Source organism: Pantherophis guttatus, chromosome 16, assembly GCF_059756535.1.
Source record: "Pantherophis guttatus breed Tessera chromosome 16, ASM5975653v1, whole genome shotgun sequence".
In the NCBI taxonomy this organism is placed as follows: domain Eukaryota; kingdom Metazoa; phylum Chordata; class Lepidosauria; order Squamata; family Colubridae; genus Pantherophis; species Pantherophis guttatus.
This window is the reverse complement of record NC_142078.1, coordinates 14,460,688-14,474,464: the sequence shown is the minus strand read 5'-3', so window position 1 is coordinate 14,474,464 and position 13,777 is coordinate 14,460,688. Positions and strand designations below refer to the sequence as shown.

Sequence of the window (13,777 nt, the reverse complement as noted above, 5' to 3'; positions counted from 1 at the left end):
TCTGATTTTTTTCCTCCGGTGAGTTTCCGGGCTTCTAAACTGCAATGCCCCTCTGTTTCCAAGGGCTCTTTTTTTTTCTTCCTACAGATCCACATCTGAACCTTTCTGTGTTGTCCCAGATGTGCTCTGCGTTCTTTGTTTTTCCTTGAAGACGTTTCGCTTCTCACCTGAGAAGCTTCTTCCGTTCTGACTGAATGGCGGAGGATGGAAGGATTGATCCTCCTTTGCAGTCCTCTGGTCGTTAGCGCTCTGCCTGAGAGTCGCTGAGGCCGCTTGGAGGATTATCTCTGTGCCCTCGGGGTCAGCTGGATAGTGCAAATGGGTGTGTGGAACTTTTTTAGGATGGTGTTGTAGACTGGAGATGGGGGGGGGTGTCGTATCCCTCCTCCAGTCAGAACAGAAGAACCTTCTTGGATGAGAAGTGAAATGTCTTCAAGGAAAAACAATACCCAGTTGCTTTTTGGAAAAGCACATTTGGGACAACCATGACCTGAATGATGGAGAACATCAATAGACATGTTCTTGTTTCTTACTTTCTTGCATATTTCCCCCTAAGCCTTAGAGGGTGGAGGTGGCCTCAACATTTCTTTCTCTCTTTCCTTCCTTCCTTCCTTCCTCACTTCCTTCCTTCCTTTCTCTCTTTCCTTCCTTCCTTCCTTCCCCTTCCTTCTTCCTTCCTTTCTTCTTTTGTAACATTCTTGCTGTGGCTTTAGACTCCCTCCCTCCCTTCTTTCTCTTTCTCTTCTTTCTTTCCTTTCTTTCTTCCTTACTTTCTCTCTCTTTCCTTCATTCCTTCCTTCCCTCTCCTTTTTTCTTTCTTTTTACTAACATTATTACTGTGGCTTTAGACTCCCTCCTTCCCTCCCTCCTCTTTCTTTCTCTTTTCTTTCTTCCTTTCTCTCTCTCTCTCTTTCCTTCATTCCTTCCTTCCCTCCCCTTACTTCTTTCTTTCTTTCTACTAGCATTATTACTGTGGCTTTAGACTCCTCCTTCCCTCCCTCCCTCCCTCCCTTCTTTCTCTTTCTTGTTTCTCTTTCTTTGTTTCTTCCTTTCTCTCTCTCTCTTTCCTTCCTTCCTTCCCTCCCCTTCCTTTCTACTTTACTAACATTATTACTGTGGCTTTAGACTCCCTCCCTCCTTTCTCTCTTTCTTTCTTTTTCTTTCTCTTTCTTTCTTTCTTTCTTTCTTTCTTTCTTTCTTTCTTTCTTTCTTTCTTTCTTTCTTCTTTTCTTTGCATATGCAAGCCCAACAGCTCTCTTTCCAGCGAGACACAGATCTGGAAAAGGAGCCAGATGTTGCTGCTGACTATGCAATGGGTTAGCAAAGCTTAGCCGGGAGAGTAAGACACAGAGGAGCGTTAGGGATGACTTGTGTAAGCCGGAGGGCTTTCTTAGGATCACCGCCTTCTCCCATCAACTCAACTTTCAAAGGGAAAATTTAATTGAGCGGGGTTTGGTTACCTTCTCAAGCTGAATCTCATTTTCCTTTCTTCGAATGCCAGCTTCTTCCAAGGGGAAAGGTGGGTGATTCCCCAGGGATGATTAATACCAACAGGTGTTATGAGTCTTAGCTTCTCACTCACCTTATCCCAGGTAACAAAAAATAACAGAATAACAGAATTGGAAGGGACCTTGGAGGTCTTCTAGTCCAACCCCTTGCTGAAGCAGGAGATCCACTCTCAGACAAGTGGCTGTTCCAGTCACTTCTTAAATCCCTCCAGGGATGAAGCACCCACAACTTCTGAAGGCAAGCCAACACTAGCCAGCACTCCAGAAGATAGGCTGAAGATACAGAAGGATCTCGACAGACGTGAACGTCGGGCGCTATCTAACAAAATGAAATTCAACTGTGAAAAAAGGAAGGTTCTACATTTAGGCAAGAAAACCAAAATGCACAGGTACCGTATATGTGGGACCTCGCTCAATAGTAGTAACTGGGAGAGGGATCTTGGAGTCCTAGTGGACAACCATTTAAATAGGAGCCAGCCGTGTGCAGCAGCTACTAAAAAAGCCAACACAGTTCTAGACTGCATCAACAGAGGGATGGAATCAAGATCACATGAAGTGTTGATACCACTTTATAAGGCCTTGGTAAGGCCACACTTGGACTCCTGCATTCAGTTTTGGTCGCCACGATGTAAAAAAAGATGTGGAGACTCTAGAAAGAGTGCAGAGAAGAGCAACAAAGAGGATTAGGGGCCTGGAGGCTAAAATACATGAAGAACAGTTGCAGGAACTGGGTTTGTCTAGTCTAGTGAAGAGAAGGACCAGGGGAGACATGATAGCAGACTTCCAATATCTCAGGGGCTGCCCCAAAGAAGAGGGAGTCAAGCTGTTCTCCAAAGCCCCTGAGGGCAGGACAAGAAGCAATGGGTGGAAACTCATCAAGGAGAGAAGCAACTTAGAACTAGGAGAAATTTCCTGACAGTGAGAAGAGTTAATCAGTGGAACAACTTGCCACCAGAAGTTGTGAATGCTCCAACACTGGGAGTTTTTAAGAAGATGTTGGATAACCATTTGTCTGAAGTGGTGTAGGGTTTCCTGCCTAAGCAGGGGGTTGGACTAGAAGACCTCCAAGGTCCCTTCCAACTCTGTTATTCTATTCTAAGCCATTCCACCGGTTAATTGTTCTCATGGTCAGGAAATTTCTTCTTAGTTCCAGGTTGCTTCTCTCCTTGATGAGTTTCCATCCGTTGCTTCTTGTCCTGCCTTCTGGTGCTTTGGAGAATAGCTTGACTTCCTCTTCTTTGGGGGCAGCCCCTGAGATATTGGAAGACTGCCATCATGTCCTTCTTTTCATTAAACTAGACACACCCAGTTCCTGCAACCGTTCTTCGTATGTTTTAGCCTCCAGTCCCCTAATCATCTTTGTGTCTCTTCTCTGCTGGAGAGAAAAACCCCCAAGGCCAAAGAAAGGATCTTACGGTGGAAGAACTGAAAGGATGGCCACCATTTTCACTGGTCACATCTGGAGAAGATGTGTATTTCTCCAGAAGAAATAGACAAACCGACATGTATCACGTTCTATTTATTGTGTCTCTTGACAATGCCGTTTTGCAGCAACGACAGCGTTCGAACGAGAGGAGAGAGAGGGAAGGACCGATTTGTTCCCCAGCGCTCTGGAAGCCCCACCCATTCCGATTTAGCCATGCCCACTCAGCCATGCCCATCTTCAGCCACGCCCCTTTTCCCGAAAAGTACAGCTAGCCCTCAATTTACAATCTTTCATTTAGCCACCATTCCGAGTTACGACGGGGAAAGGTGGGGAAATAAAAAAGTGATGGATAAGTCCTCGTACTTGTAACCGTTGCAGCATCCCTTGCAGTCACGTGATCGAAATATCAGCGCTTAGCAACACAGCCTCCCGGGGTCAGGTGATTGGCCATGGGCGAGTCATGTGATCACCCATGATTTTCTCAGGGAGCCTCCGACCAGCAGAATCAAGGAGAGGATCTGGATTTGCCTAGCAACCGCGTGGTCTGCTTAAAAACTGTGGCGAAAAGGTCCTAAAATCGGGTGTAACTCACTTAACGACCGCATCGCTTAGCAATGGAACTTCCGATCCCGATTGAGGCTATAAGTCGAGGATTACCTGCGAACTATGGGATTTTGCCCCAGATCCCTGCCACCATACGCATAACTTAACTCCCCACAAATAAAGTGTGTCGCTTTAATTAAAGGAAAATATGGGAGAATTCCAGATGTGGATTCCTGGTAAAATTGTACGACGGAGGCCAAGAGGTCTCACGATTTGGACTTGTACAGGTAGTCCTTGACTTATGACCAACTGAGCCCCAAATTCCTAAGAGACACTTGACTGAGCTTTGCCCCGTTTTACGACCGTTCTTGCCACAGTTGGTAAGTGAATCATTGCAGCTGTTAAGTGACTCTGGCTTTCCCCCATTGACTTGGCTTGTCAGAAGGTCGCAAAACACGAGTCAGTTGTCGAGCGTCTAAATTTTGAATTTTGCCACAACTGTTGTGTGACCGATGGTCACAAGTCACTTTCTTCAGTGCCGTTCTAACCTCAAACGGTCACTAAACAGACTGTTATAAGTCAAGGACCGCCTGTAATCTAACCCTTATAGGAGGTTGACTTTGGCTACCACCTGTTTACACCCAGTCCTTCCAAATTCCTTCCCTGCCTTTTTGTAATAGCTGAGCTGGCCGGCCAAGCGTTCGATGTGACTCGCGTTCGGGTAAATCCCTTCGCTCATCATCTCCTCGTAGAAGCAGCTCAAGATGTGGGTTTTCTCCAACAACCCAAAAGGGACGATCTCCACCCCTGTCCAGAAAGAGTGGACGTGGCTCAGGATGGGCCGAAGAGCGGACTGAAGCTCGTCCAGCTTCTCCTGAGGCTGCAACGAGTCATTGGAGACGTTCTGGAGGAAGCGGTGGACGATCTCCTCGCCTCCCAGGTTGCTGATGAGAACGTAGACGGCGTTGAGGTATTCGTTGGTTTGGTTCTTCTGGAAAAACCCACCCAGGGTCTCCAAAAGAGTTTCGGGCATGAATTCCACCTCATCCAGAATAAACACGGGGATGATTTCTTCCATTTCGGCTCGAGCCACCATGTCTCCGATGGTCTCCGATAACTCCAACTGGCAGGTGGAGACAGAGGTTCCGACAGGGCAGTGATGCATTGTGAAATAATGAAGCACCGAATGGGGTCCCATCACGGACCGGAAGTGCTTGGCGAGAAGCCAACCGATGTGGCTCTTCCCGACTCCACTCGGACCGTTGAAGGAGAGGACCAAAGGTTTGTTGTGGACGTGGGTGGCCAAGTAATCTTTCAGCAACCCCATGACCCTTTCGATGACCAAAGGCTGCCCAAAAACCTCCCGAGCCATGGTCTTCTCCAACCCATCCAGGTCGTACTTCATGAGGTTATCATCCAAGTTCTCGATGGCGTTGAGGATCTGGAAGCAAATGATGGCCACGAACAAGAGGAGGAATCTGGTGGCTTTGCTTTTGTGCTCGGCGGGCAGGTATTTCTTCGAGCTTTCCGGGTACAGCACTCGAGGGTTCCTCGATTTCTTCTTACGCCGTTTGGGCTTGGTCACATGGAACGGGCCAGCAGGGTCGAAAGTGAAATACTGGGAACTGTTCAAAGATGCTTGATTGGCGACACCGGTGAGTTTGCCTTTCCCCAAGGAAAACTGTCTCTGGAGGAGTTTGTCTCCAGACAAGTAACCTTTTTTAAACGCGTGGGCTGTCCTCCGAAGACGAACCACGGCTCGCATGGGGGAGGACATCAAGGAAAGCTTCTGCGGGCTTGCCACGGGAGTCTTTCGGCTTTCCATCTTGACGTCTTCCCGCTGGTTAGATTTTTCTGTAGAGAGAGAGAGAGAGCAAAGGATGTATAAAGGGGAAAAAAAATAAATAAACGACGGGAGCAGTGAGTTAGACATGTCCTGTTTCTGCACCAACCCGCCTCCCTGAGCAAGTCAATCTAAGCCTATCCTGAGTTGGCCTCAGAAGCCAACTTGAGATGAACAGTCATATTCACCGTAAAATCAGGCAAATGAGCAGGGCAAAGCAGGCAGGGAGACCCAACCGAAAGGCCCGTGGCTTTGGTTCGGAGGTTAACCCTGGAGGAATATGCCCACGTATCTAGACACAAATATGCTGGTTTCAAAAAAAAAAAAAAAAGAAAGGAGTTAATTCTCTGCTTCAGGGTCGTCCTGTTGGAAGCAGATTTGTTCAGAAGAGTGGAAGCTGCTTCTTGGTATCCTTTGACTTTCTTTCTTCTTTCCCCCCCCCTAATTATTTCCCACACCCCGCCCCACCACGTTCCCCACCCCTGTCTCTGGTACTTTTAGCTTTCTCTTTGATTTCTCGCTTTTCTTTCCCTTACTTTGTATTCATTTTAATAGATAAGACGATAGAGATGTAGACAGGCAGACAGACAGAGACAGACAGGCAAATTGAGCGGATAGGCAGACAGACGTTGAGTAGTAGATGGTGGATGGATGAATGGATGGATAGATAGATCTCGTTCTCCTCTCTCTTTGTTCTCTCTTTCTCATTTTAAGTAGTGATAGAGATAGATAGATAGACAGATGACAGACGTTAGATAGATAGATAGATAGATAGATAGACAGATGACAATGACAGAGATAGATAGATAGACAGATGACAATGACAGAGATAGATAGATAGATAGATAGACAGACAGATGACAATGATAGAGATAGATAGACAGACAGACAGATGACAATGATAGAGACAGATAGATAGATAGATAACAGACAGATACATAGATAGACACATGACAGACAGACACATAGATAGAAAGATGACAGTCAGATAGATAGATAGATAGATAGATAGATATAGATAGATAGATAGACAGATAGACAGATGACAATGATAGAGATAGATAGATAGATAGATAGATAGATAGATAGATAGATGGCAGACACATGATAGATAGATAGATAGATAGATAGATAGATAGATAGATAGATAGATAGCAGACAGATACATAGACAGACAGATGACAGACAGACAGACACAGATAGAAAGATGACAGACAGTCACATAGATAGATATAGATAGACAGAGAGACAGACAGACAGACAGATGATAGATAGATAGTAACAGTAACAATAGTTGGGAGATTGGTACTAGGGATTCAAACTGCCGAACTACCGATCTTTCTGATTGACAAGCTCAGTGTCTTAGCCACTGAGCCATCTAGTCAGGCAGATAGTCAGATAGATAGATAGATAGATGATAGATAGATAGATAGATAGATAGATAGATAGATAGATAGATAGATGATAGATAGATATCCTCTTTCTTTTCTCTCTCTCTCTCATTTTGAGTCGTGATGGACAGATGGATGAGAGACAGAGACAGAGAGAGAGAGAGAGAGAAAAATGGATTACACAATTTCTACCTTCAACCCTTCTATGTTTTTTCCAAGGTTGGTGGCAGGAGTGCCAAGCTTTCAGGACCTTGGCACTCATGCTTAAGAGTGCCTCTCTTGCAATCTGGACGATGCGCCTTGTGGTCGAGCAGCGCCCCCTTGAGGCTGGCCATTACGGGCACACTTTCTCCTCTCCATATAAGATCCCGCTATGGGCTGCAAACATAGCCCATGGCCCATTCTGTGGTCTTTCCTGCCCTCTGCTGGTCGTCTGTATTTCTGCAGCCCAGCGAGGGGTAGCTCTGTGAATACACAGATCGCCTTCGCCAGTGAAGCCAGGCGAACATCTGCAACCGTCATAAGTACATGCCAGTTGCCAAGCCTCAATTGCGCGACTGTTTGGGGATGCCGCGACGGTCGCAAGTGTGAAAAACGGCCCCCGAGTCGCTTTTTCCAGTGGCGCCATAACTTCGAGCAGTCACTAAACGAATTGCCGTAACTGTATTCCGGACGCGTTCGTCCTCCAGAGCTTCCCTGTGATACCTCTGCATGAGTTACTGAGCCGAGCTTTGTCTTCGGTGTGGGCACGCGTGTCTCTGTGTGTGTGTGTGGGGGGGTGTATCCATGTGCAGCAGCTTCTCACGAGCAGCCTTTGTCGTACTTGCCAACTCAATGACAACCCCAGCAAGACAGCCGGAGCTCCGTTCCTCTTTTCTCATCTTCCGCCGGTCTGTAAACGGGGCCCGCGCGCGTGGGAGACGATGGATTTTTCGGGAACCTTACACGGACTTGTACAAACACAGCCTCTGTCTCCCAGACGTGGGTCATGCCTCAATCTCAGGCTACCTAGATTGCATCTGGCAATTATCTCTGCTAAGAATGCTCTCTCTCTCTCTCCCCGATAATTATTAACTTTGATTCCTGGGTTCGGAAGAACTCAGCAAACCAGTCGGAGCTCATTCCAGCTTTGCAAACGTCCCAGATTTGCCTCTTTAGTACCAGAAGGAGAAAGCGACTAGGGTCTGTTTAAATTTCGGCTTCTTCAATTCTCAAAAAAAACCCCCAAAAAACAACAACCAGGTTACAGGTAGTTCTCAATTTACAACAATTCGTTTAGCGGCCATTCAAAGTTGCGACGGTGCTGTCAAAAGGCGACCGATAGCCGTTTTCCAAAGTTACGTCCTTGGCGGCTTCCCCACCATCACGCGAACAATATTCAGAGGCTTGGGAACTGGTTCATATTTACGACGGTTGTAGCGTCCTGGGGGAGGGGGGCTGACCCGCTTTTCCGACCTTCCGACAAGCAAAGTCAAGGGGGTGGGAGGGGAAAGCCAGATTCGCTTAATGACCGGGTGACTCATTTATCGAGTGCAATGTTTCCCTTAACAACCATGGCAAGAATATTGGGGCGAAATCCACTTGGCGCGTGTCTCACTTAACGACAGAAATTTCGGGCTCGGTTGCAGTCGCCGGCCGAAGACCGCCGGTATTCCTTTGCAAAATTGCGATTGTTCCAATTTGCAATTTTAATTCCTTTCCTTTCCTTTTAGTTTATTTCATGGCTTTTATTTTCCCCCAAATTGCTCGTTCAGACTTTGCCTCCGTAATTTTATCTCACTTCGAAGGCAAAATTCCTCCTCGTTTTATCTCGCACGGTTTTCGGATCTTGGTTTTTCACCTGCTTTGCAGAACGCAAGTTTGGCAACGCTGCTGGTTTTTTTGTTTGGTTTTTTTTTTTAAAAAAAAATTGGGAACTCCCTTTCTAAAACGATGGCCGGCAGGTTTTGCAAGAGGGGAAAACCTCCAGGGTTCCAGCCGAGTTGAAAGTTTCGTTTTCCTAAACTCACTTCCTTGCGATTTTTTCCCCCCCAGTTTGTTTCTTCGGCTTAGAATCTTAAATGAGTCATTGCCATGAAGAAGCAGGGGAAAAAAAAAAAACCTATCTCAAAAGCTGGGTTGCCAACTGATCGTTCCTGACTCTATCCTTGCAGGCTCGGTAAAGCACATCCTCTAAACCGGTGCTCTCCAACCTTGGCAACTTTTTACGACTTGTGGAACTTCAACTCCCAGAGTTCCCAGTGCTTTGGTGGCTGAGGAATTCTGGGAGTTGAAGTCCACAAGTCTTAAAAGTTGCCAAGATTGGAGACCCTCTGCTTGAAACTCTCTGGACCCTCCCACTCAAAGGTGGGTCACGTCTAGGAGTTGCCCTATTTTCACCAGCCTCTCCGCCTCTGACCAATAACCAAATCGGCTGAAAAAAAGCTAGCGGGATACATCTCCCTGACTCTTTTAAATGAAATATTTAAAACTCCAGCACTGATGGTATTACCTAGTTGGGTCATGAAACGTCTTCAAGGAAACTACCAAGCTCAAGAGTTACTGTATATAAACGGGGAGCGAGTCGCACTCGCTAGCCCTGATGATGTTACCTAGTTGGGTAATCAAAGGGCTGCAATAAGATAACAAAGCACAGAGAGTGCCAAGAAGTCCTCCCCCACTTCTTCCTCCTCCTCCCCAAACCCCACTCCCTTCTAGTACTGATGATGTTCTCTACATGGATCATGAAATGTCTTCACGGAAACCACCAAGCTCAGAGAACACCAAGGACCCCACACACCACCTCCTCCTCCTCCTCCTCCGTTATGGCCCCGATGGTGTTACCTAGTTGGGCAATAAAACATCTGCAAAAAAGACAACAAAGCTCAGAGAGCACCAAGGACCCCACCGACCTCTCCCTCCTTTCCTCTGCACACCCCACTCCCTTCTAGCACTGATGGTGTTCCCTAGCTGGGTCATGAAACGTCTGCAGGAAAGCAACAAGGCTCAGAGTGCGAAGGATCCCACAGTCTTCCTCCTCCACTTCACACATACCCCACTCCCTTCTAGCACTGATGATGTTCCTTAGCTGGGTCATGAAACGTCTGCAGGAAAGCAACAAGGCTCAGAGTGCGAAGGATCCCACAGTCTTCCTCCTCCACTTCACACACACCCCACTCTCTTTTGGTACTGATGATGTTCCTTAGCTGGGTCATGAAATGTCTGCAAGAAATCACCCAGGCTCAGAGACACCAAGAACCCCTCAGTTCTCTTCCTCCTCCTCCTCTTCCTCCTCCTCCTCCTCCTCACACACACCCCACTCCCTTCTAGCACTGATGATGTTCCCTAGCTGGGTCATGAAATGTCTGCAAGAAATCCCCCGGGCTCAGAGACGCCAAGGACCGCACAGTCCTCGTCCTCCTTGTCCTCGTCCTCCTCGTCCTCCTCTTCACACACACCCCACTGCCTTCTAGAGAGCGAGCCACCCTCCACCAGCACTGATGTTTTTACCTAGTTGGGCGACGAGACACCTGCAAGCAAAGAACCCAAGACACACACACACACACACCCCAAACCAAAGGCTACCATTTCCCAAAGGGCCACCAAGCTGCAGCCTCGGCGCCTCAAAGCTTCCCATGCTGACCCTCCCGATCCTCAACCCACCCACAGAAAAGCAGGAGGTTACTGTACCAAGATTTGGGGAGCTTCACCCGCAGGGGAACGCCTTCCCTTCTGCACAGGAAGGCCAGCTGTCCCATCGCTCAGAGCTTGGGTTCACCCTCGGGGAAGAGTCCAGCTGCGGAGGCTCCGTCACCTGCTTTTGGGTGTGTGTGTGTGCGAGAAAGAAAGAAGAAAACAGCACACCGGGGAGGAGACTGCCTTCTCTCCTTCCTCATGCTTCCTTCTCCATCCGCACACGCCCGGCCGCCAGAGCTCTTATCTCAGTTGCGCTGCTGCTAAACCATTTGGCAGACGGCCTGCGGGCTGGCTCACAGCTCTTGTCTGTTGCAAGAGAGGTTCTGCTTCCACACACACACGCACACAAGCACACACACAAGCACACAACTGTCCTTTGCCAACAGCTCTCTTCATTGGCTGCCTCCTGACCTGCACAGGAAGCTCTCTTTTAATGACGGGGTGGGTTGGGCAAGGCTCGCAACACTGACCCAACCAACCAGGCTCAGGTCAGCCAGAGAGAGAGAGAGAAAGGAAGAGAGAGAGAAAGAGAGAGAGAGAAAGAGAGAGACAGAGTGAGAATGGAAGAGAGAGAGAGACAGAAAGAGAGAGACAGAGTGAGAAAGGAAGAGACAGACAGAAAAAGAGAGACAGAGTGAGAAAGGAAGAGAGAGAGAAAGAGAGAGACAGAAAGAGAGAGAGAAAGGAAGAGAGAGATAGAAAGAGAGAGACAGAGTGAGAATGGAAGAGAGAGAAAGAGAGAGACAGAAAGAGAGAGACAGAGAGAGAGAGAAAGGGAGAGACAGAAAGAGAGAGACAGAGTGAGAAAGGAAGAGAGAGACAGAAAGAGAGAGAGAGAGTGAGAATGGAAGAGAGAGAGAGACAGAAAGAGAGAGACAGAGTGAGAAAGGAAGAGAGAGAGACAGAAAGAGAGAGACAGAGTGAGAAAGGAAGAGAGAGAGAAAGAGAGACAGAGTGAGAAAGGAAGAGAGAGAGAGAGAGAGACAGAGTGAGAAAGGAAGAGAGAGAGAGAGACAGAGAGAGAGAGAAAGGAAGAGAGAGACAGAGAGAGAGAGAAAGGAAGAGAGAGAGAGACAGAAAGAGAGATACAGAGTGAGAAAGGAAGAGAGAGAGAAAGAGAGAGAGAGAGAATGGAAGAGAGAGAGAAAGAAAGAGAGAGACAGAAAGAGAGAGACAGAAAGAGAGAGACAGAGTGAGAAAGGAAGAGAGAGGGAGAGAGAGAGAGAGAGAAAGGAAGGAAGAGAGAGAGAAAGAGAGAGTGGGAGGGAAGGGGTGTTTAGAAAGAGAGCCAAGGAATGTTGGACAATGAGAACATTCCCCGCAGCAGGCAGAAATCTTGAGGTCAGGAGGGAGGGATCACGCTTGGTCTCTTTTCCACGGCAGCTCTTAGAGCGATGGTCTCAGCCAGCCAGTAAAAAGCCAGAGGAAGGAAGGAGCGGAAATATTCTGAACTCAAAAGGATGACCAACTTCCTTTCCGTTCTGTTCCGCTCCTGGGAACTTGGCACCCGTGCACGCAATATATATATTTGGCTTTGCACTGCCCTTCCTGAAGTCACGTCTACTTCCCCAACGTAGAGTGATCGGGTTGTCTCATCATCCATGTACGAACTGGGTCTGGCCCAGGGGTGAAATCCAGCAGGTTCTGACAGGTTCTGGAGAACATTTTGAGTAGTTCGGAGAACCGGCAAAATGCCACCTCTGGCTGGCCCCAGAATGGGGTGGGAATGGAGATTTTGCAATATCCTTCTCCCCAGGAGTGGGGAGGGAATGGAGATTTTGCAGTATCCTTCCCCCAGGAGTGGGGTGGGAATGGGGATTTTGCAGGATCCTTCCTCCAGGAATGGGGGAGGGAATTGGAGATTTTGCAGTGCTTGGTGCTCGTTGAGCTTGATGGTTTTCTTGCAGACGTTTCATGACCCAACTAGGTAGCATCATCAGTGCTAGAGAGGAGGAGGAGGAGGAGGAGGAGGAGGAGGAGGAGGAGGAGGAGGAGGACGAAGACGACGACGACGACGACGACCATGGGGTCCTTGGTCTAGGAAGCGAGGATGGGCCCTATCCAAGAACCACTCTCAACTCTCAATGGCTCATCCTCGTAGACAAGACCTCGTAGAAAGCCAGATTCACTTAACAACCGTGCGACTAGCTTAACAACCGCAGCGATTCAGTTATCAACGGTGTCAAGAACACAGACTTCAGAGAATAATTAGAACTGCCGAAAAAACCATGGCTACCAACCTGTCTTCCATGAAGGACCTGTATACTGCACGAATCAAAAAGAGGGCTGTGAAAATATTTACAGACCCCTCGCATCCTGGACATAAACTGTTTCAATTCCTACCCTCAAAACGAAGCTATAGAGCACTGCACACCAGAAAGACGAGACACAAGGACAGTTTTTTCCCGAACGCCATCACTCTGCTCAACAAATAATTCCCTCAACACTGTCAAACTATTCACTAAGTCTGCAATACTATTAATCTTCTCATCGTTCCTATCACCCATCTCCTCCCACTTACGACTGCATGACTGTAACCTTGTTGCTGGTATCCTTACGATTTATATTGACTGTTTCCTAATATTGCTTATTTGTTCCCTATGACTATCATTAAGTGTTGTACTTTATGATTCTTGACGAATGTATCTTTTATGTACGGTGAGAGCTTATGCACCAAAGACAAATTCCTTCTGTGTCCAATCACACTTGGCCAATAACAAATTCTATTCTATTCTATTCTATTCTATTCTATTCTATTCTATTCTATTCTATTCTATTCTAAAAGAAAGGTCGTCAAAAATTCACATCACAACTGTCTCGCTTATGGGATGGAAATTTGGGGCTCGATTGTGGCTCCTAATTCGAGGACTACGATCCTGGGCTTTTCTTAACTGGGCAAACGGTATTGTGTTGACTTCGATTTCGGTTATTCTTTGAGACCGCAAGGAGGTAAGAGACGAAGCTGCTTTAATGCAGGGTGCGTGAACCCAATCAACGTTTTACAAGCTTCACCCAGTAAACGGAGACCAACTGTCGTTCTTGAACATCAAAGCTAAGCTTGATAAGAAAAAAAACGAATCTTCTCAAAGTCGTACTTCTTGGCACTAAAAACCCAAATCTCCCTACGTCAGAGTTTCAAAGTCCAGATCGTATAACTTGGTGTCCTGATAAGAGAAGAAAGGGAACTGGCTGTTGGCTACAAAGATCACCAACGGAACTGGTTGAGGTTCTCTACCCATTACCCTTGGAAGAGGAACCTTTCTGGAGAGGCCCTGTTCACTCACCAGCGGGAGAGTCTTCTCTAGCCAGGCCGGGCAGCTCCATCTATGACATTCCTCAGCTTTCCTTGATGTTTTTCAGACCGTCTACTCTCTCAGCCTGGGAGAAAGCC

The 13,777-nt window shown here is 47.4% G+C and overlaps 1 protein-coding gene across 9 annotated transcripts; it reads right to left on the bottom strand.

The window, feature by feature from the left end:
• Positions 1-3,012: 3,012 nt before the first annotated feature.
• TOR4A (torsin family 4 member A) lies at positions 3,013-13,777 on the bottom strand. Of its 9 annotated transcripts, none has more exons than XM_087879723.1 (4): positions 10,381-10,785; positions 9,627-9,912; positions 5,509-5,627; positions 3,013-5,331 (listed from the first exon to the last, which is right to left on the bottom strand). In XM_087879723.1, exon 4 carries the CDS (start codon positions 5,300-5,302, stop codon positions 4,082-4,084), a length of 1,221 nt encoding a protein of 406 aa, XP_087735849.1. In that variant the 5' UTR covers positions 5,303-5,331; positions 5,509-5,627; positions 9,627-9,912; positions 10,381-10,785; the 3' UTR covers positions 3,013-4,081. The 9 variants fall into 9 exon arrangements, with proteins under 9 accessions (XP_087735849.1, XP_087735850.1, XP_087735851.1 ...); XM_087879724.1 differs by having other exon boundaries at positions 9,745-9,912; XM_087879725.1 differs by lacking the exon at positions 9,627-9,912 and adding an exon at positions 9,203-9,302.

Bases quoted from the DNA above. Each gene is read 5' to 3' on its own strand.
- TOR4A (XM_087879719.1), bottom strand. From the start codon at position 6,973: ATGAGTGCCAAGGTCCTGAAAGCTTGGCACTCCTGCCACCAACCTTGG. The intron at 5,332-6,903 runs GTAGAAATTGTG...CTCTCTCTACAG, and splicing joins AAAACATAGAAGGGTTGAAG to AAAAATCTAACCAGCGGGAA.